Source organism: Rhinolophus sinicus, chromosome X (assembly GCF_036562045.2).
Source record: "Rhinolophus sinicus isolate RSC01 chromosome X, ASM3656204v1, whole genome shotgun sequence".
Classification (NCBI taxonomy): domain Eukaryota; kingdom Metazoa; phylum Chordata; class Mammalia; order Chiroptera; family Rhinolophidae; genus Rhinolophus; species Rhinolophus sinicus.
In genome coordinates, this window is record NC_133768.1 from 81,270,493 (window position 1) to 81,296,657 (window position 26,165).

The 26,165-nt window shown below is 36.0% G+C and overlaps 1 protein-coding gene across 2 annotated transcripts in view; it reads left to right on the forward strand.

Moving 5' to 3' along the window:
- The window catches only part of WDR44 (WD repeat domain 44), a 90,578-nt gene extending 64,836 nt beyond the window's left edge, over positions 1 to 25,742 (forward strand). The window contains exons 11-20 of one of the 2 annotated variants that reach the window (XM_019719134.2): positions 1,631 to 1,769; positions 2,888 to 2,952; positions 13,778 to 13,891; positions 17,324 to 17,446; positions 20,117 to 20,308; positions 20,516 to 20,617; positions 20,826 to 20,941; positions 21,530 to 21,657; positions 22,051 to 22,173; positions 24,661 to 25,742. In XM_019719134.2, coding sequence (XP_019574693.2) covers positions 1,631 to 1,769; positions 2,888 to 2,952; positions 13,778 to 13,891; positions 17,324 to 17,446; positions 20,117 to 20,308; positions 20,516 to 20,617; positions 20,826 to 20,941; positions 21,530 to 21,657; positions 22,051 to 22,173; positions 24,661 to 24,755 — 1,197 coding nt within the window. In that variant the 3' untranslated portion in view covers positions 24,756 to 25,742. The remainder of the gene's footprint in view (positions 1 to 1,630; positions 1,770 to 2,887; positions 2,953 to 13,777; positions 13,892 to 17,323; positions 17,447 to 20,116; positions 20,309 to 20,515; positions 20,618 to 20,825; positions 20,942 to 21,529; positions 21,658 to 22,050; positions 22,174 to 24,660) is intronic. The other variant, XM_019719135.2, reaches the window with a different exon arrangement.
- The last annotated feature ends 423 nt before the right edge of the window (positions 25,743 to 26,165 follow it).

Sequence of the window (26,165 nt, forward strand, 5' to 3'; positions counted from 1 at the left end):
CCTTACTTAAGAAGAGTGAATTGATATTAATACGATTTAATGAATTAGTAATGCAGTCTATCTGAATTATTGTTCAAGTTATTGAATTAAGTAAATTCTAAGTCTGTATCATTAAGAAAGCAATGTAAAGGTACCAAACTTTAAAACAGTTATATTAGAGGGTGATCTATCACTTTAAAAAATGATTGAAATGTTCCCCAGTATATTTTAAATAATTTACACAAGTATGTCAGAAGCTCGGGGCAGCCGGATGGTTCAGTTGGTTAGAGCATGAACTCTGAATGACATGGTTGCCAGTTCGATTCCCACATGGGCCAGTGAGCTGCACCCTCCACAACTAGATTGAAGGACAATGAGTTGGAGCTCATGGGCCCTGGAGAAACACACTGTTCCCCAATATTCCCCAATAAAATTGGGGTGAAAATGTCAGAAGCTCAATATATTTTGTAAAGTGACCTAAAACAAGGACAGAGGTAGGTAAAGGTACAACTTCTCTATCAGACTTAAAATGTACCAAAGTAGGTATAAAGTATACAAATTATATTGCTCCTGAAAATGCTAGGAATATAGGGAATGAAGTAATAAACTCAGAACTGGATGTATGATGCTGTGTGTCCTTAATCAGGGAATCTATTTATCTATTTAGATTTTAAATCTAAAAGTTGGCCTAACTGGAAGGAAGCAACCACAAACATAAGATGGCAGCCAGATTGGCATTTAAACTTTGGCATTTATAATCTACACATAAAATGTTTGAGTTGATTAGAGTAACTTCCTTTAGGAATCTGATGAATTTCCTTGTACTGTATTGACTGTCTTTCATTCTTTCCAGTTGTAAGTAAAATCTCATTGTAGTAGGCTCCAAATGACAAATGTCTTAATATACTTGAATTTTATAGAGATGAATATTATTCCAGTAAATGAGCTGTTGCCTCTAACTTGGGTAATCTTCGTGATCTGCATAGATGTGTGTTGTAATAGTAGTTATAATAGGATTTGTTGAAATAGGATTTGGCCTTTCCAGTTTGAGTTCACATTCTTTAACCCCTTCCCCACCACACACACACACACACACACACACACACACTCTGTTTTCAGTATATGTCTGGGAATTCTAGCCATATACTGCAAAACCTTTCTGGGGAGAAAAACTGGAGGAATCCACACCATTCCAACATTTCTAAATATCTAATACTATGAGGGTTACTGATAAGGTGGATCGTACTCTTCTGTCAGTCCTGGTCAGGAGTTGTTGGTGCTAAGCTGAGGGCTCTGCCTCCTCCTATCCTACTCCCCCTGATGTTCAGCTAGGAAACTGAAATCCCAATCTAGTATTCATGCTTTTACAATGAAGATTTCAAGCTACCTCACAACTCCCATTTCGAGTAATATGTGCACAAGGTTTGGAATTGAAATTGTTAGTTTAGAGTATGGTAAACTGTGTTATCGTATCTCTCCTTTCTCCTAAAAGTGCCTCTTTGTGGTAGTGTATCACAATTGGACTGTTGGTTTAAATGATGTTAGTAATGGGAGCATTATCTTAGTATGCATAATTTGGCATAATTTTTTATTTTGGCTTAGTGTCTTAATATTTAAAATAATAACTTTGAACCTTCATTTGTTTTCATAGGGAGCTGTTTGGACAATGAAATTTTCTCACTGTGGTCGATTACTTGCCTCAGCTGGACAAGACAATGTAGTGAGAATATGGGCTTTAAAAAATGCTTTTGACTATTTCAACAATATGCGAATGAAATACAATACTGAAGGTATTTTTTTCATTTATTTGTGGGCTTTAAAAATCTAGAGACATCTGGCATTTTTACATTTTAGGTATAATAATGCCCTCTAATTAGGCAACATTTACAACAACTAATTTCCCGTCATAGCCACAAACCTAAGTAAGACAGAGGTCAACATCTAAACCCAGTGAAAAAAGCTACCACAAAGCTTTTGACTTTATCCTCTTTCAGGTGTAGTGCAGAGTTAATTTCATCAGCTATTGAGAACGAAGTTATTTGGTTTCCCCTGGCAATCTTCAGTTCTATCCTAGGTTAAAATAAATATCTGATTCATCTAGAAAAAGCATGAGAATAATATATACATCCAATAAGTAAAGAATGATTACAGAAACATAGCCATGGAAAGTAAATGTGATTTGTCAGTACATCAAAGGGTATACGAAAAAAGGTTAAATGGAAAAGAGAAACCTCAGAAGATGGTATATGTACACAGTGATTACAACTATGTGAAATATTTCTGTGTCATAGTAAATTATCAGGAAAACATGTAGAATTGATGTAAATAGGAGTTTCAAGTTTATGGGATTCTTTTCTTGTAATTACTTAACTACAATAAATTTTCTCCACAAATCCCGCTCTCCCCACCCTACCCCCATCCCCAGTCATCCAAGGCTGGAAAACAAGAAGTTAAGGGATGGGAGAAAGGACATACATAGAAGTGGCTTTGGGCAGGAATATAGAGTAAACTATGTTTATTATGCATTTCTTTTTATTGCCCCGCCTGGAGCAAAAAGACTACTTTCAGTGGCCCTTGAGACTTACTTCAGCCTAGACCCTTTCTGCCCCTTTATTGTTCATCTTGCTACTTGTTATGATTGACAAGAATGTATTCACTGTGAATAATGAGAATTTAACAATATTTTATTTAACTGGGGAAATGCTTAAGCCATTTTATAAAGTTCTTATATAAAAATGATAAAAACAAATATTTTGGTGCCTAAAGAGTTAATGCTTCCCATGGATTTTTCCAGATTGTTACATTCATGACTATTAATTAGGTGTTACTGTGTCTTTATTTCTGATTTTTGTGTGTGTGTGTGTACATGTAGGTACATGCCTTTTTACAGTTGTTATGTTGTTTTTAGGACGTGTGTCCCCATCACCTTCTCAGGAAAGTCTAAATTCATCAAAATCTGATACAGATACAGGGGTATGTTCATTCTTTTATGGTTACTATTGTTAAATACCGTGATTTGATTTGTTTACCATGGCGTACCTTATTGTTTATCAGAAATTACAGTTGCATGAAAGCACTTAATTAAAATTAGATGTGTTAGAAACAAGAGCTTCTATTAGAATTGGTAAATGAAAAAGTGTGATTTTTAAAGGTTGTTAGACAGTGAATAATACTACTCAAGCTACAAAACTACTAATGAAAACTTAAATAAAACAAAATCCCCTCCCCTCAAATCCATGTTAGATATTTTTAAAAAATAATAATGGATACCTGAGTTATAGGAAATTAAAGAAAGAAAAAAAGATGCTGAAATATTTTCATTTTTCCATTGCCTTGGTTTTGTTTGTTTGTTTTAATTTTATGGGGGAATATTGGGGAACAGTGTGTTTCTCCAGGGCCCATCAGCTCCAAGTCATTGTCCTTCAGTCTAGCTGTGGAGGGCGCAGCTCAGCTCCAAGACCATTTGCCGTTTTCAATCTTTAGTTGCAGGGGACGCAGCCCACCATCCCATGGGGGAATTGAACCGGCAACCTTGTTGTCGCACTCTAGTCAACTGAGCCATCCAGCCGCCCCTCCAGCAGCTCAGTGGCAGCTTGTTGTCTTCAATCTAGTTGTGAAGGGTGCAGCTCACTGGCCCATGTGGGAACTGAACCAGCAACCCTATTGTTCAGAGCTAGTGCTCTAACCAACTGAGCCATCTGGGTGTCCCCATTTTCTTGGTTTAATAAATGCTTTATCACAGTTTTAGGTAGTTTTAAATATCTTAATGATTTTCATTTGGTCTCAGAGCTAGAAGGTTGAATATTATAACCAATTTTAAACCTAAAAAGTACAACATAAAATGTTGTTCTAAGCTGTCCCCTGTGCTTCTAGTGTACTGATCTAGGCAAGGTTAACGTAAAGAGAAGCTACAATATCCACCTGGGATTTCACTGGCTCTATAGTAATTGACATGAATTTTTACCTACTCTGAACATACTCCTCTCAGCTTTTCATGGATCTGTTTTTCCTCGTTCTCTTCCTCTATCCATGTTGTCTCTTCTTCCTCCACCCTCTTTAATGTTGCTGTTTCTCAGGGTTCTTTCCTTGGCCATTCTCAGTGGATTTACCCACTGCCTCCCATCCTAAACTGGCTTTAGTTCCATAATTCTCCTAGCCTTTCAGTAGCTTTATGTTTTTTAAACAAGAATGAGATCTTACTGTGCATGCTGCCCTTTTCACATAACAATATATATGGGATCTCTCCACCTACATGTTCTTCAAGCACATCAATTAATCTGAAGATCTGAAAACAACTCCCTGAGTAAATGTTTTTTGAGTGCCTGTTATATGGGCCAGACACGGCACTAGACTCTGCAAAGTTAAATGAAACATATTTTGTGGCCTTAGGGACCTGGCTGACTAGTGAAATAGATATATTCACAATTACAGTAGTAGATGATAATATTCTACAGAAGGGACTCCGCAAGTATAGGAGTTAACGTCGTGAATCAGGGTGTCAGGAAAACCTTCCTGGAGGCTTTGATGTTTGAGCTAGGAGTTCACGAGAGAAGGCAGGAAAGGCCATCTCAGACCCTGTAGCCAGTGCAAAGGCATGAAGACTGAAACAGCACAGCATGTTAAAGGTGCTACAAGAAATTCCATGTGGGTGGACCAAAGGGTAAGTGAGAATTGTGGGAGAGGTAAGCAGCACTGGAATTTTACATGGCCTTTTGTTTGTGTTAAACCAAGATTTTGAACTTTATCCTGCAAGCTACTGAGGGAGAGGGGGCTTTAAAGGGGGGTTTTTATCAGGAGCTCAATTAAAATGTTCAGGGTTTTGTTTTAGAAAGAACATCCTGATAGCACTGTAAAGGATAGATTGAATAGGGGTGCCAGGCTAGGGACAGGAAAACCACTTAAGAGGCTGTTAACCCAGAAGAGAAATGGGTACTTCAATCATGATAGATTCTTTATATATATATAAAGATTTTATTGGGGAAGGGGAACAGGATTTTATTGGGGAACAGTGTGTACTTCCAGGCCTTTTTTTCCAAGTCAAGTTGTTGTCCTTTCAGTCTTAGTTGTGGAGGGTGCCGTTCAGCTTGAAGTTGTTGTCCTTTCAGTCTTAGTTATGGAGGGCACAGCTCAGCTCCAGGTCCAGTTGCCATTGCTAGTTGCAGAGGGCGGCAGCCCACCATGCCTTGTGGGAGTCGAACCGGCAACCTTATGGTTGAGAGGACACGCTCCAACCAACTGAGCCATCCGGGAGGCAGCTCAGTTCAAAGTGCCATGTTCAATCTTAGTTGAAGGGGGCGGAGCCCACCATCCCTTTCAGGACTCGGGGAGTTGAACTGGCAACCTTGTGGTTGAGAGCCCACTGGCCCATGTGGGAATCGAACCGGCAGCCTTTGGAGTTAGGAGCACGGAGCTCTAACCGCCTGAGCCACCGGGCCGGCCCGATCATGATAGACTCTGATAGCAGTGGGTCTAAGAACCATAAAGATGAGCTGAATTTGAGATACATCAAAGAAGTGGGATCTATAGGACTTGGTGACTGACCAGCTGGGTGGGAAGTGACTAGCCTAAGATAAGTCCCAGGTGTCTGGATAGATGTTAATGGTCATTCATGGAAATATTTTTATTATCTACCCACATGCTGCTTCTCCTCTCTTTTGAACCTTCTTTAATGGCATCAACATCTATAAGTTCCTTTTTTAACTCAGTCAGAAACACTCTATTGCTTTTCCTTCCTTATCCACATATCAAATTAGTTGCAAATTCCCATCTACTCTACCTCCACCTACAAATGCCCATGGAATCTGTTCCCTCTTCCCCCATTGTTGCTCACATCATCTATGCCCTTAACACTCATTTGAACGTTTGCTGCTTTTTTTGTCTCTGGTCTTTACCCAGTTCATTTTCTATACTGCCACCAGTTATTTTATTTTATTTTTTTAATAAAATACATATCTGACTGGCTGTTCTGTGTTTTTCAATCTTCTGATGGCTCCTTGTCACCTACGGAACAAGGTCCTTCCCGATATTGCCTCATCTCACTGCTTTAACTCAGTTCTAATTCCCTAGTACCTGCACACTCTACCTGCCATGCTGGATATGGGTGTGTGCTCTAAACACTCACTTTCATGTCTGTCCATGCCGTTTGCTTTGCCTTGAACTCCCTTCCTGTCCCCTGTCCTCACAGGGCAAAGCCCTCTCCTTCTTTAAATATCTTATCTCTTATAATATTCCCTGAATCAAGCAGGCAAAGTTGTTCTTCCTTTTTTTTCTGAGAGTACGTCATATTGACATTGATATTACTTACCACATCCTCCTTGGCAGTTTGTCTCACTGGCTAGTCTCAGGCTGGTTTAAGGCAAAGAACTGTACTTCACAGATCTTAGTATCCTTGGAACCTAACCCAGGCCTGAGTCAGTGTTGAGTTCCTATGGCATTATTCCCGTTTCCCTTATCTGGATGCTTGCAATTTCCCTTCTCTTTATTCCAAGCTTGCCCATTCTTCAGAGCCCACTTCCTCCAGAAAGCCTTCACCCACTAATGTAGCATAGAAAATGTTAACCACTTTGCTTTAGGGAAAAGGGTTTGCTTTTATTAGTTTAATTCACCATAAATTTTCCAGGCTTTGGTTACTATTAAAAACAGGGACTATTTGCACCATCTTTCATTATGCTGATTTCAGCAGTCCTGCCTACAGGTTCTTAACTACTTCCATTCATGCCCCCCAAAAACCCTAAGTAACTCCCAATCTTGTTTAAATGCAAGACCCTTCCTTCTTTCCTCCCTCCCTCCCTCCCTCCCTCCCTCCCTCCCTTTTTAAAGGATGGCATAACTCACAGTGGCCCATGTGGGGATCGAACCAGCAACCTTGCTGTTACTAGCACCATGCTCTAACCAACTAAGCCAACTGGTCACCCCAAATACAAGACCTTTTAAATGAGGAGCATACCGTGTTTCCCCGAAAATGAGACCTAGCTGGACCATCAGCTCTAATGTGTCTCATGGAGCAAAAATTAATATAAGACCCGGTCTTATTTTACTATAATATAAGACCAGGAGTATAATAGTTATTATGTTATATTATATTATATTAATTATATTATATTATATTATATTATATTATATTATATTATATTATATTATATTATATTATATTATATTATATTATATATGTGTGTATATATATAATGTATATACATACGTATATAATACCGGGTCTTATATTAATTTTTGCTCCAAAAGACGCATTAGAACTGATGGTCCGGCTAGGTCTTATTTTCGGGGAAATATGAGAGTAGTTCTTTGACACAAAATGCAGTGACCCCCTGAAGTACTGAGATTTTTTTCTGGAGTCTTGAATATCATTTATATCTGTTGTTTCATTTATATCTGGGGTTCTGTTACTTCTGTCATTCTATTTGGGGACAGTTAAAAAAGGGGCCACTATTTCATATGCCTTTGGAGTTCAGTATCTGGCATTACCTTTGAACCTAGTGCTAACTGCAGTGAGGCGCAGTAAGCACAATGGAGTTTGTGTTCCTGATGTGCATGTTCTTTTTTCGCATGATACTGGTAATATTATAGCACATTTCAACTACATTCTCACTCTTGTCTTCTTAGCATCCGTGTAAAATAGAATATCTGAAAGTACATGTTGTATAGTTAGGCATACAGAGTGATGCACAGCAGATCACTTACCTACTCATTGGTCATGTCAAGCCTAGAATTACACTCTCTGTTTCTATTGATTTCCAAAAGGCGCTCAGTAAATGTAAGGCAGAAAGGAAGAGGGGCATGGTTGATTTTGCTCCATTATGCTAGGGACTTACCAAATTTCTTCTTGACACTAGAAGTCGTAAGTATCGGTTTCTTAAAATGAATGCTTTTCTTGGGTAAATCTGTGTTTGGTATGCTTGTTTAGTGGAACATCGATATAGGTGTGATCTCATTTAACTGCTGCTTAGAATTTTTGAGAGTAGATTGTAGGGGAGGAAAAATATTTCCTCTACACTCTTAGGTTCTACAGCTGGGATCTACAGAATAGCCTGACAAAGGACAGTAACAGGAGAAAGGGTGTATTACATATGCGTATGGAGGCCTTTACCCCAAAATAGGGAAGATCCAAAGAAACAATCAGACGTAGGGGCTTATATATCATTTTAACAAAGAGCAATAAGTTTGTGGAGATGTGACAACACAAAGAAAAAGGGGGTTTAGACTTTTAGGGGTGGTAAATTTTGGGGCAGTAAATATATTGGAGAAAGCTAATGGAAGATAAAGGTTATTTAGTAAAGCCCTGTTTGTGCAGACTCATGCTATCTCCAGAGATAAGATTCAGTCTCTCCTTCCTGATAAAGGAGTTGTGAGGGGAAGACACCTTCACAAAAGGAATTTTATGCTCTGCTTTCAGGTAGAAAGGGGAAGGGTAGAGACTTTCTTGTGTCTGTTTCTCCAATGTTGATTTCAGCTCAAAATAATCCTTATGCAAAAGGGCATGTTTTGGGGTGACATCCTGATCCTCTTGAAGATCATTAGAATCAAAAGCTTGGATGAAGACAGTTAACTAAAGAGTAAGAGGTAATTTTTGTGAAATGCTACATATGCAGCATTTTGTTAAAAATATGCATTGGTTAAGATTTGGTTTAGTCAACAATTATTAAATGTCTACAATGTGTGAGTCACTGAAAATATAAAGTGCATGCCAAGGACCTCTGCATGGGAGAAGGCAGAGATCAACCATAATTAATATATGTCCAAAACGGAATTAAGCATGTATTCTTTTCCTGAGAAAACCACTCCTTTGACAGTACTCGATGTCAGTTCCTTGTTTAACACCCATACCATCTCCTGAGTAAGAAACTGTGATCACTTTCTACTCTCCCTTCAATGTCTGCTCATTTACCACATCCTGCCCACTTGATCTCAGAAATGTCTTTGGAATCTGGCCATTCCTTTCATTTCCACTGCTATAATCCAGGCTTGATCTCTTACCTGGACCATTAGAGTTCTTTTCCCAGATTCCAGTCTTTCATCCACACTGCCAGTAGAATTACTTTCGTATGAAACACATCTGATCATGTTACCCTCCTATTTAAGCACTCCTTGTGGCTCTCTTTTTTTTCCTATTGAGTCAAGTCCAAATTCCTTAGCTTGACTCAACCTTTCAGAGATCAGCCTGACCCCAGCTCTCATTGTTATTTCCCACCCTTCCCTCTTGCAAACCTTATATTCTGAGCCACTCAGTTGTTCATTATTGTCCCAACAAAAGTGTCAGACCCTTTGTGGATTCTATTTACATATGCTACTCCTTTTGCCTGACAAATTTATTTTCAAACTCAGTCTCCTCACTGAAGCATTCCTTAGTTTGTTTAATGCATTCTTACTCATATCCTTCCTCATTGTTGTCATGGCACTTTGTCTATATTTCTGTTACCGTGTTTCCCCGAAAATAAGACCGAGCCAGACAATCTGCTGTAATGCGTCTTTTGGAGCAAAAATTAATGTAAGATCCGGTCTTATTTTACTATAATATACAACCGGGTATAATATCATATCAGATCATATATCATATCACATCATATCATATCACATCACATAATATATACCATGTCTTACATTATTTTTTGCTCCAAAAGTTGTATTAGAGCTGATTGTCCGGCTAGGTCTTATTTTCGGGGAAACACGGTAAAAGCACTTACTATACTATATCAATTTATAGTATAGTAAGATTTTATGTGCCCTTACTATGTGCCATGTACTTTGCTAACTGCATTTTACGTCTTATCTCATTTAACCTCACAATAGTCCTGATACTGTTGTGAGATACTATTAAGAACTCTGTTTTACCAAAGAAGAAGAGAAGGCTTAGAGATGTTAAGTAACTCACCAATTTCATTCAGTTCATATTAGAACCCAGCTCTGATCTGTCTCTAGAGCTTATGCTCTTAACCATTATGCTTTGCTAGTTGGCATCTGAAGGTCTGGCACCATGTCTTCATTTAGTCCACAAATATTTGTTGAGTGCCTACTGTGTATTAATGATTGCTCTAGGAATTAGGGATATAGTAGTGAGCAAAAGAGACACAAATATCTGTTGATACGAAGTTTAAATTCTAGTGGTTGGAGACAGAGAAACAAAATAAGTAAATTTTGTAATATGTTAGAAAGTGATAAATTTCATGGATAAAATAAAGCATATTAAGTGGAGACACAGGGAGTAAATAATGTGGACAAGCGAAGCTTCACCAAGAGGTTGTCATTTGAGCAAAATCTGAAGGAGGTGAGGGAGTGATCATCTGGCTATCTGGAAGAAAAGAGTATTCTAGGTAGAGTGAACAACAAGTGAAACTGCTATAAGGCAGGAGTTCTTTGTATTCAAGAAACAGCCTGGGTAGCTGGAGTCAGTGAGCAACGGGGTGTAATAGAAAATGAAGTCGCAGAGATGTTGACAGGGCAGTCATAACGTGTAGGCCATTGCAAAGACTTTGGCTGTTCTGAGAATGATGGAAGCTAATGGAGGGTTTTTGAACAGAATGGCGTAATTTGTTAATGACGTCTGTTAAAAGGCACATTATAGCTTTCAAATACTGAGAATAGATTATAAGGTAAGAAATGTCATTTATTTTGGTATCTCAAGTAACTAGTACAGTATCTGGTAAGTGCTAATAATATAAGAAGGCTTACAAGTTTTCATAGCAGTCCAACTTTAAAATGACATTTTTAGGTCATCAGGATATTAGAATATGGATTAGATATTAGATGATACAAATAGTATTTTTAGGTGTGATAATGGCATGGTGTAGTATATTTAAAAGAGGTAGTATATTTAAAAAAGTATATTAGTTGGAGATACATATATATTTACTGATAAAATCAGTGGGGTTCAGATCTTGTTTTACATGCTCCAGCAAAAGTGAGCAAATATGTGAAAGTGGGAGGAAGATTGATAAAACAAGATGAGTAAAATGTTGATGATCATTAAAGTAGGTGGTGGATGCATGGGGGTCATTATACTATTATATTAGTCTGTCTACTTCTGTGTATGTTTGAAATGTCCATAATAAAGTTTTATTTATATTTATATTTGTGTATGTAACTATATATAGAGATATAAATGTCTCTCTAGATGTAGATACCTATTTAGAGACATATGTAAATTAGATGAAATATATAATATTGTATTTAGTAATTCTACCTTTAAAAATCTATTATAAAGAAATAATCAGATACACCCAAAGATGTAAGTAAAAGGATTTTCATTTTAGTGTTCTCACAATAGCTAAAACTTGAACAAGCTAATTTTTTAACAACTAGGAAATAAAAACTAGGGTATAATCTGTACAGTAGAATGTTATTTCGTCCTTAAATTGTTTTCAGACACTATTTAATGATGTTAAAAATATCCAAAATAAAATGTAAAGTGAAAAAAAGCAGAATTGAGAAATTACACACAATATTATCCAAATTTTGGCTAAAAATATCTATAAATATTTATAGATAAAAACTTAAAGGGAATACACCAAATTATTGCATACAGTTAGTTATCTCTAGATGGTAGGATTTGGGGTGATTTTTATTTGATTCTGTATACTCCTGTATTTCTAAAAAAAAAAATTAAGTAAACTTATCTGCTTTTATTAAAACAAACAGCAAGAGATACTATAAAAGTTTCAGGCTTGAAACTTTTGAGTAGTAATACCCCTTATATTAGGATAAAAAATAGTCAAATGGGGATAAAGTTTCATGTTCCAGGATGTTCATTGAATTGCTATTTATTTAGGGAAAAAATGGAAATGTCTAAGTGACCAGCATATTGGAGAATGATTAAATTATGGTATGTCCATATGCAGTTAGTAAATGTTTTCAGAGTGAAATACAGAAAACACATGATGTAATAAAAAGGAAAATACTGAATCACGTGTATAGTATGATTTCAATTGTTTTTAAAAACAAAGATTGAAGGTAGTCAAAATGTTAGCAGATTATAGGTGGTTTTAATTTTAATTTTTCTGCTTTCTTTGTTTTCTGAGTTGTTTATGCTGAGCATGTATTATTTTATAATCAGAAAGACATTAAGTATTTTGAAAAAAAGGTAGCGTATAGGGAGAAGAAAATGGATATTTAAGGAGGAAATAAAGATCTGGAATTACTTCTGGAGGAAATATGCTGAGGATTTAATGAAATGTAAATGATTATTAAAGGAAAAGCTGAATTTGATGTAATGGGACAAGCCTATTTAGTTTTATGTCTTCCAGCAGTGCTCACTAAGATGGCAGCAAAATTAGGGGAAGTAGCTCTAGTCATCTAGGATCAGTAGTGCTTGGCATTTGTGTTGCTAGTCTATCTCTACAGTAGATGTGAAGATGTTTTATAAACTGTAAAGTTCTAGAAAAATAATACTGGTAGTTTTTAATCTATCACCATGGCCACTGTCCTAGTTCAAGCCCTCGTATTCTTACTTAAACTTAACTGATTGCTCTTTCTGCTTCCACTTTCTCTCTCCAAATCGTCTTTTACACTATTACTCAGCATTCTCTTTCTAAAGCACCAGTTAGATCATGTTATTTTTTCTTTTCAGAAACTTCTGTGGGCTCTCCATTGTATTAGAATATCTGAACTTTTAAGCCACAAATTTGTGGCTCTTTATGATCTGGTCTCAAAGTACCTTTCCACCCTAATCCCCTACTACATCTCCCTTTACTTTTTCTCCATCCTCATCATCCTACCCATCGTTCCCTAAATGAACAAGACTTAGCCAGCACTCTGTATTTGTGCTCATGCTACATCCTCTGAAATATTCAAGGAACAATCTCTGAACTTGAAGTTAGATGATTTGTATTTCCACTTTGGTTCTGCTGTTTACAGGTGGCTGTGTGACCTTTAATATGTTATTTTAATCTCTTTGAGCCTCATTTTTTTTTCTTAATTCCTTCATCTTCATAATGTTAATACCTAACTCACAGTTGTTAGGATCTATTCAGATAGTGAATACAAAAGCATGTTGTAAACTAAGTGCACGGCACACAAGAATGGCGGTGCTTTTTCTACCTATCTTTGTCAGGATGCTTTTGACTTCAAATAACAGAAATCTAACTGAAAATGACTTAAACAATAAGGAAGCAAGTCTGGAGGTGAGGTGGTTCCAAGGCTGGCTAATTGAGCAACTCAGTAGTGTCATCAGGGACAAAGAATCCTACCATCTTCCGGCTTTATTATTCTTTATCTGTTGTTCTCTTGGGTTGGTTCCTTTCATGGTCCTACAATAGTTGCTGCACTCTTAGGTGTCACATGCAGACAGCAGTGTTCAGAGGTAGGAAAGAGGAAGGTCCCTTTTAGTATTCCCCTGTTTAAGAATGAGGAAATCTTTCTCAAGCCTCCCTCTATTCCCTCCCACCTCAAAAAATCTTTACCTCCTGACTAATTCATGAAAATTGTAACACGTGCCCATGCCTAAACTGCTCATCACTGGGAAAGGGAGTGAGCTCGTTTTGATTAGCTTAGACTGGTCATGATCATCCCCTGGTGCTGGCTCCTACCTCTCCTGAAGGAACACGTGCTCGAAAAAGACAGGGTGGGGGCTCTGGCAGGAAAAGACTGGTAGTACAAGGTCTTCAGGGAAGATCCTAGGTTGTTATTTTTTAGGTCAAGGAGGTGAAGAGGTGATTAGTAGATTCAGCATAAAGGGGAGTTTGCTTTTGGTACATCAAGATTTCAATCAAGCATCAGTACACGATGAGAGAACAGATGAGTTGGGAAGAGTATGAAGTTTTTATTTTGCTAATGTTTGTCTTTGTCTAAATAGGTATGCAGTGGAGCTGATGAAGACCCCGATGATAAAAACGCACCATTTCGACAACGGCCATTTTGTAAATATAAGGGACATACTGCTGATCTCCTTGATCTTTCATGGTCTAAAGTAAGAAATTCATATTTGAATTGTGAATTAATTCTATGTAACTATGACTTTAGGATAAAAATAAGTCTTTTATTTGTATGATTGTCACACTGTCTAGTGTTTGAATACCCATATATACTTTGTGGGAGTTATCTACAAATTAAAGTTAAAAAAAGAGAAATTTCAGGTTAGGCTAATAAGGTAATGTTTACTTTATATTGCTTATCAGCTTCTATCTGGATCTGTCTGTATACTGTACCTTTTGCCTCTTTGTAAAGTAATTTTGCAAAGTATCCTCACTCAGCAAAATGGATATGACTTCAACTACAAAGGTGAAATTTGATTTATCTTATCAAGACTGCTTTGGGTCTGATCTGCTACATTATTAATTTAGATTTAACAATTATATTTTACTAATCAATGATAAATCTTCATTTTTAAATTTTTTTCCCTTAAAGCAAAATTATTTCAGAAGTAGAGAGGGTGTTTTGCCACTGACCAAGTATTTTCAGTTTTCTGAAAACTTAAAGAGCTATTTTAAATTTGATTTAAGGTCTTTGAAGCAGGAAGCAGTTTTTGGAATTTTTGCATGATGCCTTACACTCTTTGTATTAAAATTGGTCAGTAATAATAATATAAAAGATGTTAAGAATTTGGGGGAAAAGTAATATTTAAAGTTTTAAACTGAGAAGTCACCTGAGTTAACAAAAGACTCAGGGATACCGGTGATGTCCATATATTTTTACTATGTCAGGAGAACCTCATGTACCACAAAAATATTGCTGGTATGTTGGCAAGTCAGGTTTTCTCTGACCTCCAGCTTTGAATCACTTCATTTATGAATTGCTGCTCCTGTCATACTTGTTTAGATGTTCTGAATGCTTTTCATAATCCATCTGTCATAATGTCTTTCTCTAACCTCCTGGAAGAAGCTTGGGCCTCACATGGTAGGCTAGTTTTAAACGGATCCCTCGTATTGTCTTTGTATTCCTTCCCCATCCTGTGTGAAATGTGACTGAGTTGTCAGAAGATGGAAATCTAAAGTGTCCTTAATCTGATAATTATATTCATCTGGAACAAGAAGTACAAAACATAATTGGGAACCTTGCACTCATTTTACTTTCTTAAAGCAAACCAATATTTTTTCTGAAATGTCACACTAACTGGAAGAAATTAGATTTCCATTGACCACTGTATCAGTCAGCGTTCTCCAGAGCAACAGAATCAAGAGGATATACATACTCAGGAGGTTTATTTTAAGAAATTGGCTCACAGTATTGTGGGGGCAGGAAAGTTTGCAATCTGTAGGGCAGGCGTCACACTTAAGGCACAATGTCTTCTTCAGGAAACCTGTTTTTGTTCTAAAGGCCTTCATCTATTTGTATGCTTTTTTCTTAAACTTTCTTTTTTACTTAACTGTTTACCTACAAGTATGTACAATTCTAGGTCTTGTTTGCAACAGGATTCTAAGTCCCTACTCTAAGAGTAGGGACCAGATCTCATTTTACTGTCGTTTCTCTTTAGTACCTAGCACAATTGATGTTTATAGTGGGTTTTCTGTTTGTTGAAAACTTATTTTGTAGCAGGTACCAAGAATTACCTTGTTAATTCTTCCGACATTAACCTTCTGAGGTAGACGATACTTCATTTTGTAGATTAGAAGACTGGGACTCTGACTCGTCCAAGATCACAAAACTAGTTATGGTTAGAACTTAGATTTTAGTATAATTTCCTTGACTCCCAAGATCATGTTCAGTTTAAGAAAACTGTTTCATTTCACTTATAAGTATTTATTCAACAGAAATCTCTTGGCATATTAGGACAAGTCTTAACATGTCTTCAGCATCTTTATTTTTAGGGATGTCTTTTTATTTCTTTCATATGCTTAAAAGCATTGGACTGTTGCAAGAACTGAATGAAGTTAGTTTTAATGAATAGCAGACCATAGGTTTACTGTGTTTTCCCGAAAATAAGACCAGGTCTTATATTAATTTTTGCTCCAAAGGACTCATTAGGGCTTATGTTCAGGGGATGTCATCCTGAACAATCATGCTAGGGCTTATGTTCAGGGAAACACGGTAGTTTTTACATAGTTTGTTTTTAATCAACAGGAAATATAAAGTAAACTGCGTATGCTCTTTAAAACTTTTCTGGAACTGAGTAGATCTTGAAAATAAAAATAACTGTTATAAGATGTTTCACAAGTTATTGTAAATCTTTCAAAATTCTGGTTTTTTATTTGTGAGGTGCACCATCTATTTAAAACCAGGTAGACCACATAAAATGTACACTTTCTAAACTAGCCCATAGAGCATATATGCACCATACAGTTATATATCCAAATCATTTTTTATGCTTCGTCGTCTTTTACATTTAAAGATATAACATTCTTTTATTGCTTTGAGTAAATGACAGAGCATCTTATTGTTTCTGTAACATGTTCTACGTAAGCACTCTGCAGAATGTGTAGTGGTTAGAGCCTGAACCTTAGAGCCAAACTACCCACTCTGCCACTGACAAGCTGTGTAGTCACAGACAAATTATTAACCTCTCCGCCTCAGTGTTCTCATTTGTAAAAGGGGATAATAATATACCTACCTCATATGGTTGCTGTATAGTGCTAAGAGTAATGTTTAGCACATTGTAAGTCCTAAATCAATGTAATCATTGCTTCAATTTGTTTAGCACCTTTATGCATACCAAAGAATACTAGGGTCTCATTTGGGTTTTCTACTTCAGTATAACTCGTAGTTCTTCCCTTAAATAGATTGTGTTTAGAAATTAAAGATCTTCTTCCAGTTAGAAGCTTTTGACAGATGGATGTTAAGTTCCTGGGTGATGGCCAAATCCGTTTCACTATGATCATCTAGCTTTGAAAATTCTCTGATCTATTCTGAGAGATTTGACAATTTCTAATCTCTAATTTTCTTGCCTACAGTATGACAGGTGCACAATAACTTTTCATTTCCATGCTGCATTATAGGGTAATCTTTTTGAAGGCATTTTTAAGTGACAATTAAGGAGTCCATGTGAGTTAAAATTCGCCAGTGTTGTCAATGTGAAAATAACTAAACTGAAGTAACAATCAAATTAAAAGATGCCTTATATTCATAGCTAAGTTCCAATATATGCAGGCTATAACCACTGAAGTACACCTTAGTCTCTGTTGTTGTCTGTCTGGCAGATTTCTTTTGACATAGATCATAAGATGCATCCTAATTCCAGAATAGGTAATGTGAAAAAGTTGTAGAATCAAAGAAATATGCTGTTTAACTGTTTTGGAAAAAATGGGATCTTCCGAGTGAATTGGATAATCTTTTGTTCTTCCTAATGCTGCATATAATAATACTAATAGCAAAACTATTGAGGTACATAAAACCAAAAGTTCACTTTTATTGTATAATAATTTTTTTCCACATGATGATAAAATAATCAATGGCAATTTTTCCATAGAACTACTTTCTGCTTTCTTCTTCGATGGATAAAACAGTCAGGTTATGGCATATTTCCAGAAGAGAATGCCTTTGCTGTTTTCAGCATATAGATTTTGTTACTGCCATAGCTTTCCATCCAAGAGTAAGTAATTGTTTATACATTTTTTGTTGTACTATAAGGAAGGTGAGGGAACCAGGTTTCCCTGGAGGGTAATTAGACTACAGGAAAAGAATTATAACAGCCACATAGTTAAGAACAGTATAATTTAGTGTTTCATTTTACTTTAAAAATGAAAAAGGAAATATTCTGCTAATCTGCATTAGAAGAAGTGGAAATGTTATATTCTAAATATGACAGTGAAAAGTAATCCCAAATTTTTAAAAGGACATGCAGGGTATAAATGAAGGAAGTATCCTATTAAAGAAGTGAGATATTGGAAATGGTGAGAGAAGAGAAGACAGCAGCAGGTGGATAAATGAGAAAGGGAAGCATATAGGCAGGAATAGTTGTGGGAGGAGGTTTGGGAAGGGGAAGAGACAAAGAGGAAGTTGTTGAAAGAGGCAAAGACCAACATTTGTTACAGGATAATGCTGAATTCCTATTTAATATCTGGCAACATTGTTAATCTTGAGATCCCTTCTTATTAATTTTCAATGTAGAAAATTCGTTAATATCTTCCCTCTGGAAAGAAAGTATGTCATATGATTTCAACCAAAGGAGAAAAGTCTGCTGTCATGGAATCGCAGGCCTATCTTATGTCCTTATAGGATAGAGCCACCAAATGCGTAAGGCTAAATTTGTTTTAGTTCTTTATAGGGAAGTCACATGTTAGTTCTACTCCACTAGCTAGGCTGAAATAACGAGGGCTTGAGTTGACCCTAGTTGATGTGGGATTATTTTCTCACCCCTGCATTGATGTTATGATTGCATTTCAAATTATGTCCTCATCTCTGTTGTCTTTTTAATGAAATGTTTTAATTATAATCACATTTTTTTCCTTTTTCCCCAGATTAAGAGAGAAGAATGACTTTTTGTTCCCCTCAATATGATTTCCCTCCCTGGGCAAGCTTATAGCATAGGCAGTAATAATTCTGAACTCTTAGAAGACTTGGTCAAAAACTTTTTAAAAATTAAAAAAATGTTTAATTTATATTAATACCTCATCACTTGTAACCATCAGGCCTTTAGATGCTTCTTTCTGAATAACACCTCTACCTGTCACCCAAGATTGCAGTAAAAGGATGGATTTATTCCTGTCAGCAACTATGAGAAAAATCCTTCCTTCTACCTCTATTTTAACTATAATGTATCAGAGTGGAACGAGAGAGGTATTAGGTGGTAATAGTTATCCACCAGAGAGGTATTAGGTATTATTAAGGCTTCTGTTTAGTCAATAGTTTTTCTATACTTTTATTTTGGAAACTGAAAAGCCCTGTTTCTAAAAATTCTACAGACCTGAAGAGTTTTTTCAGAGGCTCTAGGGAAGAATCGGGTGATGTTGACATTTTCTTAGGAAATATGACTCTATTAAATGTTATCTGGAAGGAAGATGCCAAAGTTGTAAAATAAATAGCAAAATGGAGAGGCATGCACACACATACATGAGTACACACATGTGTATGTATGTACATAAATAAAATTCTGAATTGTAAGACCAAGATGAAGTGTTTTTACTTTTTAAGCTTTTCTACTGGTAGACATTGAGTCAAGCCTACTATTGCATAGCCGTAAAAATGCCCAGGTTATCCTTGATGGGCTTCAGAGGTGGGTAAGAAGAATAATCTTGAGCAGGGAAGAGACTGTTTCTTGTTTTGGCATCCCTATTATTTTATATTTGATGCTTATGTTACCAGAAGTTAGACCAGCTTAGTGGTAGGCCTTGTTTAGTTTAGAGCAGAGTTATTCAACCTTGACACTATTGAAATTTTGAGCTGTATAGTTCTTTGTCATCCAGGGAGAGAAGGCTGTCCTGGGCACTGTAGGATGTTTAGCAGCATTCCTGGCCTCTACCCACTAGATGTCACCCACCCCCAAGTTGTGACCATCATAAAAGTCTTCAGACATTGCTACATGTCCCCTGTGGGGCCAAATTGCCCCCCCCCTCCGTTGAGAACTCTGCTTTGAGATTGAGAATTTGATTAGTGAAGCGATTCTCTGCTGACATGGTGTTAGAGTTCCAAAAATTGACTGGTTCTGTGGGCTAACTGGCATGACTTTTTTTTTAATTAAAGTTTATTGGGGTGGGCATTACTGTCTTATCCCTACATGTGTCCTAGGGAAGTCTAGGACAAGTGCATCATTACAGGATGGTTTTTCTCAAAGTATGTTCCTTGAAGGTACTAGCCATGCTAGATGTTCCTACCTTGACCCCCTACCAACTCTCTGCAAAAGAAGTCCATGGTTAAATAAGCTGGAAAACACTACCTACTTTATCCCCTTTTTGACGATACAGAATGCATGTTAACTGAGAATCTTGTTTAATTTTCCATAACCCAGAATTTCTCAAACTTATTTGATAACAGAACCCTTCTACGCAATATACACTCTAACACATTATCTATTGACATCCATATACTTCGGGAAAAGCAGTTTATGGATATGCTAAGGCAATCAGTATGTCACTCCTTCAGATTGAATACTGAAGTTTCTACTTGTTATTTTTAGTGAATAAAATACCTACATGAAGAATACTTTAATACTTTTTAAATGAGATCTACATATTTTAAACATTTCTAATAGACATATTGATTTGCTAATAAGTTTTCTCTTGATGTGGTAAAATGAAAGCTTTCTCTTTTGTCACATTTTTAGGATGACAGGTATTTTCTAAGTGGATCATTGGATGGAAAGCTCCGCCTTTGGAACATACCTGACAAAAAAGTGGCTTTGTGGAATGAAGTAGATGGTCAAACAAAATTGATCACAGCTGCAAATTTTTGTCAGAATGGAAAATATGCAGTGATTGGGACATATGATGGCAGATGTATTTTCTATGATACAGAGGTAAATGACTATCTTGTGTAAATTACATAGTTGAATACATAATAAAACATTTTTGTGGTTTGGGGTAAGTTGGTGTATCCTCTCTGCACGTTAACTGCCCTATCTGTAAATTGGGGTAAATAATACCATGTCTGGCTGCAAGTTGGATCACATAATCTCTGAGGTTCCTTCTTATTCTGATCTTTTAAATTTGTGATTTCTTTTTAGCATTTGAAATACCACACACAAATACATGTCCGATCTACCAGAGGGCGCAACAAAGTTGGAAGAAAAATTACTGGCATTGAGCCTTTACCTGGAGAAAATAAGGTACTAAGTATTGAAAATAATCATTCTCTGCACTCTGTAGACTTCTGAAAGTTAGCTCTTAATATCTTGGCTAAGATTATTTTCCCTTTCCTATGGAATACTGCTTTTTCTAGTTTTGAGGTATATTCTGTATGTGTATACACCCTTTTTTTATTATAGCTTATATTAAAAGATTATACTTTTTACTTTTCCCTTGATTTATTTTTAGATACTGGTAACCTCAAATGACTCCAGAATCAGACTATATGATCTTAGAGATTTGTCCCTGTCCATGAAGTATAAGGGTTATGTCAACAGCAGCAGCCAGATCAAAGCAAGTTTCAGGTAAACGGCAATGAGAAATTCCCCAAAGAGGTCAGAACATTCCTTCTTTTCTCCCATTTTCCATTCATCTAGGCCTCATGTCTGATACATTCTGAGAAATGTGTTGCTGGGTGATTTTCTCATTGTGGGAACATCATAGAATATACTTACACAATCTTAGACAGTTACGTGGCACATGACTGTGTATAGGAAAAAGCATAGTACATATAGGGTTCAGCACTATCTGCAGTTTCAGGCATCCACTGGGGGTCTTGGAAGGTATCCCCCATGAATAATAGGGAACTACTATAATTACCCAGTAATTTAATTGGTAAAATTATCTGCTTCTCTCTTTCATTTCCTAAGGAGGTGTTCCTCCCTGTGTGGGTTAACTAGCAGCACAGTAACCTAGGGCTTTGATAAAAATACTAATGCCTCTGACCCCCATGTGAAAACTAGATGGTCAGAACCTCTGGAGTAAGACTAGGAGTCTATATTTCAACAAGCTCTCCTGGGTATTTTCTTAGGTATTTTAAAGTAGGAAGTTCTGATAGAGTGGAATCTAAAGAAAAAATAAAAATGAGGTTTTTTTTTCTTCCCCAAATTTAGCCATGATTTTAGTTACCTCGTTAGCGGCTCTGAAGATAAGTATGTTTATATCTGGAGTACTTACCATGATCTAAGCAAGTTTACTTCAGTCAGGAGAGATCGTAATGACTTTTGGGAAGGTATTAAAGGTAAGTAAATGCCTACTTTTGTGTGTCTTTTATTAGTGAATAAAGCTAAAGTGGATATGTACTAGAAGTAAACTTGTATAGGCATTATTTGAAAGAGAGTTTGGCAATTATAACTTTTTTTGCTTTGTGTTTGGCTTTGTTGGATTTTTCTATACCAAGGAAGAACTTATACTTGTCTAAAATTTGAGAAGTCATGAAATCTCAGAATTTGTGTGTGGCATTTTTTAAAGAAAATATTTCGGGATTTTAAATACTTCTTAGTTACTTATTTGCTAGTTTTTAAAAATATATTTGCATGTAATATACACTATTGTATTTTTTGCATATTACACTCTTTGTCTTGATGTTTAGAATTAAATTTCTTGGTTATTCTAAAGTAAAATTTTCCCCCAGCACATAATGCAGTTGTTACATCGGCCATCTTTGCTCCAAACCCAAGTTTGATGTTGTCTTCGGATGTGCAGTCTGAAAAACCAGAAGGTGAAGATGCTGAAATTTTGGATACCATGCCCTCTGGTAGGTACTCATATTTTATTTGTCCTACATTTTTTCTAGTCTGCATTTAGTAGCCTTATTGACCTAATATTGGGTATTAGGAGGTTTTCATGAGTATGAAAAATATTTTTTGTTGACAGTATAGTGGTTGTCAGATACCCGTTTCTGAACATTTCAGTAACATAGTTCTTGCAAGTTTTACTTCTTTTAAATTCACCTGAGAGTTAAAAATGAAAAAATTGAAAGTTCATGGTTTCTTTCTATGGGCAGCTGCTCTCCTTGGAGAAACATAAACAAGGCATGAAAATATAAAATTTATTGTATGTCTCTTTTAGACTCTAATTTCTTTGAGGACAGAGACTTTGGATGTCTTCTTTGTTGTGCCAATGTCTAGATGGTGCTTGCCTACATACAGTAGGTGTTTAATAAACATTTACTGAATAAAAAGATTAAACCAAAATGAAAGCAGTGTTCTTTTCTACTTGCCACAAATTTATAGTTTCTTATAGGCAGCTATTCACAAGCCTGTAATTTCTTGCCATTTGCAGCATATGCTTTGAGAATGAGTAGTAACCCCAGTTATGTAAAATACTTAGGTTAGGAAGTGAAAAGAAACCAAGTAGTATTGAGTGCTAATTATATAAAAATGGTCCCTGTTAGTCCTTAAGAGTATTGTAAAGCCATGCAAATTTGATCCAGTTGTTAAAACAAGTTTGTATTAAAATAAATCGCAGAATAGTTCATTAAATGTGTTTTCTCACTTTAGACACTACAGCCAGGCCTTTTAGAGACTTACAAAGCCACAACAGTAGATACAGTGTATAAAAGGTGCTTCTAAAAGTATTTGAGTGCTCAAAAGTTCTCAAGAGTTTTTATTTCATTTAACCTCAGATAATTTCCCTTGTGGTATTATTGGCACTGTACACTGCACTAAATATACTACTTCTGTCTGTGAAGAAAAATTTGGATAGCAAAGATGAACTTCAGTCTAGCACTTCTTTCAGTTAGAAGATTTAAAAATAAACCGACTTAGAATTATTAAACCTTTACTAAATGCCTGTTTGGAAATACTTCCTTTTTTTTTCCTTTTTTTGCCCTCAGAATCAAATTCTAACTCATCTAACTTAAGTCATTTGGGTTTTTTCCTTTTCTTTTACCCCAGTGATACCTTTTTACAGTCTATACATTTCCTCTATACATTCTATAGAAAATTCTAGCTTTTAAACAATTTGAGGAAAAATTAAGAGTACTTTTCTTTAAACTTGTCAAAACTGTACCTTATTAAGAAGGTTCAGTTAATTCACTGAGTCCTTTTGAAAGAGGTATAGCTTTTAAAGGATCATACTCAGATTTGTGTTTGCTGTTTTGTGCCTGTCTAGGTATAATCTGAGAATAAACTCTTAAACCCAGGGTATGAGATTGTAAAATATATCCGATTGCGCTCTCTCTCTTTATTCTTGACATATTTGACAATGTAAGCTTTAATTTTCCACATGTGTAAAATGGTGATAATACCCAGTTTACAACATTGTGATAAGAATTAAAGACAACATATGTAAAGCGCCTGGCAATATGCCTGGCATGTAGTAGACGTTATCATTATCATCTTCGTTATTATTGTATGTTGTAAAGTATTTATATGTATATGATGATTTATTTTCTTCTCCAGCCTTTCTCATATCCCCAAATCCTTTGCTGCTGCTTCTGCTGCATATAGCACGACTTTGAGATATGTCTGAAGGGTAGTAAGGAATGTTCAAAGGCTTAGGATATGTTTCTAGCAAATCTAAGTGAAACCCTTTGGTCTGACTCATCCTTTGCACAATTTTCCAGTTAAAGTTTGGATTATTTTCTTCCTTACTAATCAGTCCTTAAATCTACAACCTTTGCCTATGCGTAATAGAGTTACTTAACACTCAATTTTGTTTGTTAAATGCTTTTAATGGCAAATGTAAATGTTTTTGCCATTCATCACAGCTACATAGCTCTTCATATGGACTGTAAAGGGGACAAGTGCTGGCAGCATTCATAGATCCATCATGTGTACTTCATTTCATGGCAGTTTTAGTATGTCTGCTGTACAATAAACCCTAACCATCAACCTCGTTAGAGAACCTGATAACAATAGACTTGCCCATCTGATCCCATTCTACCAGCACTCCAGTCCTGGGGCTGAAGAACATGCTAGCCTCTTGGCACAAAATGAAGCATTAGACAACTTAGAGGCCAAGGCTGCCTGGTAGTAAATCCAGGCTTCCAGGCCCCAAGGGACTGGAATCTCCCCAAGCCAAGGAAAGACCAGCCTAAGACAAGGTTAGTGGAAGTGAGCCTCAGAGAGGAGGAGAGGTACAGGAGGATGAAAGGATTGCAGGAGTGAGCCAGAAAAGAGAGACGGAAAAGGCGGAGAGAGGATCTTCTGCCCCAAAGGTCACGGGCATATGATGATTGTGGCAGCAGGCTTCATATTCTTTTTTAAATCAACTAAAAGTATTTTTTTATGCTTTTAAGGTATTATGAAGACAGATAACACAGAAGTTCTTCTCTCTGCTGACTTCACTGGAGCAATCAAAGTGTTTATTAACAAAAGAAAAAATATATCTTAATTTGAAATGCCATTTAAAATATATCAGTAAGTTTCTGTATGTATCAGAACTGAAAAAAATATTAGTGTTTCAGGCTAATGTCCTTTTTTTAATTTTTATTAGAAGTTGTTCAAATATAATATATTTTTTGAGAGGCAGTGTTAATGATCTAGTAAACCCTGGACTGATAAGACTAGAAAGGAATGTGGCGAGAATAACATTGCCAAACATTAGGCTTTACATTTTCTTATGTTTGTGTTTTTCTTATATAATTGTGAACATGCACAGGTTTCTGCATGAAAATATTAATATATTAATCACGTGTGTGTGCCTTTTGGTTACATGCACTAAATCTTAACAAAGTTAAATTATTTCAGTGGCTCTTTTGGCCTCTTATTGGGGAAGGAGTCTTGTTTCTAGCTTAAACAATTTCTTTTGCACAAAATTTCATTTTTAAGAAAAGTGGTATCTTTTGACTGAGTTATTGTTTTTAAAATGTTATATAGGTTTTCAATAGGTCAACAACCATGTAAATGGTTTTTATAAATTTCTCAATTTGGGGACAAGATTTTTTTGTGTGTGGTCTAAATTGTGGACTTAAGATTCTTTTCTTTGTATGTGTATATATAGAGTTTCATTTTGTTTTGTTTTTTGTTTTGTTTTGCCACACTGGAGCACAATGTTTCAATGTTAAGAATTCTTTTCATTCTTTAACCATGAGCACCAGGCTTTGCTCACTTAAAAAAAATTAAGCCGTATTAAGGAGTGAGTCTTTTTTACAATAATGTAAAAATGAACTGTTTACATTTTTTTAAAGCATTGTAGTTTTAAAAACTAAGCTGTTTTGTTTTGTGTGGTTGAATTTGAAAGCCTTTGTACATATTGATACAATGTACCAATGAAATAACATCTGGGGCATTGGAACCCTTATCATGTTGTTGATGGTTAGCATATGTTTCTGAAAATTAAATATGTATTATTAAAAGTTGGTCATCAACACTTGTTAAACATGTAACTTTATTTTCAGATGGCTTCAGTAATTTGAGGAATGTAAGAAAAACAAAGTCTTGTTTTATAATTTGATTTTCAGCAAGCAGAAGACCAAATTTGAGACCTCTATATTATAATGCATTAGCTACATACCTTTAGGGAAAATTTTTTTTTTTAGTTCTAAACTGAACACTGCTAAGAGGTCATCAATATGCTTATATGTTCTTTACTGCATTTGTTTTCAGTATGTAAGTGAGAATATGGGGAGCCATGACCATATCCATGATAATCAGCATGACCTTGGAGTATTCTGGATTTTTTTAGTTAATTGTATTTTGTTTGTGTTGGTTTTACCCCTGTGCTGTTTTCTTCTCTTGCCAGTGTTGTACTCTCTTCTTCTGCTTCTCTTCCCATCCCCATCTCTCTGCTCATTCTTCCATT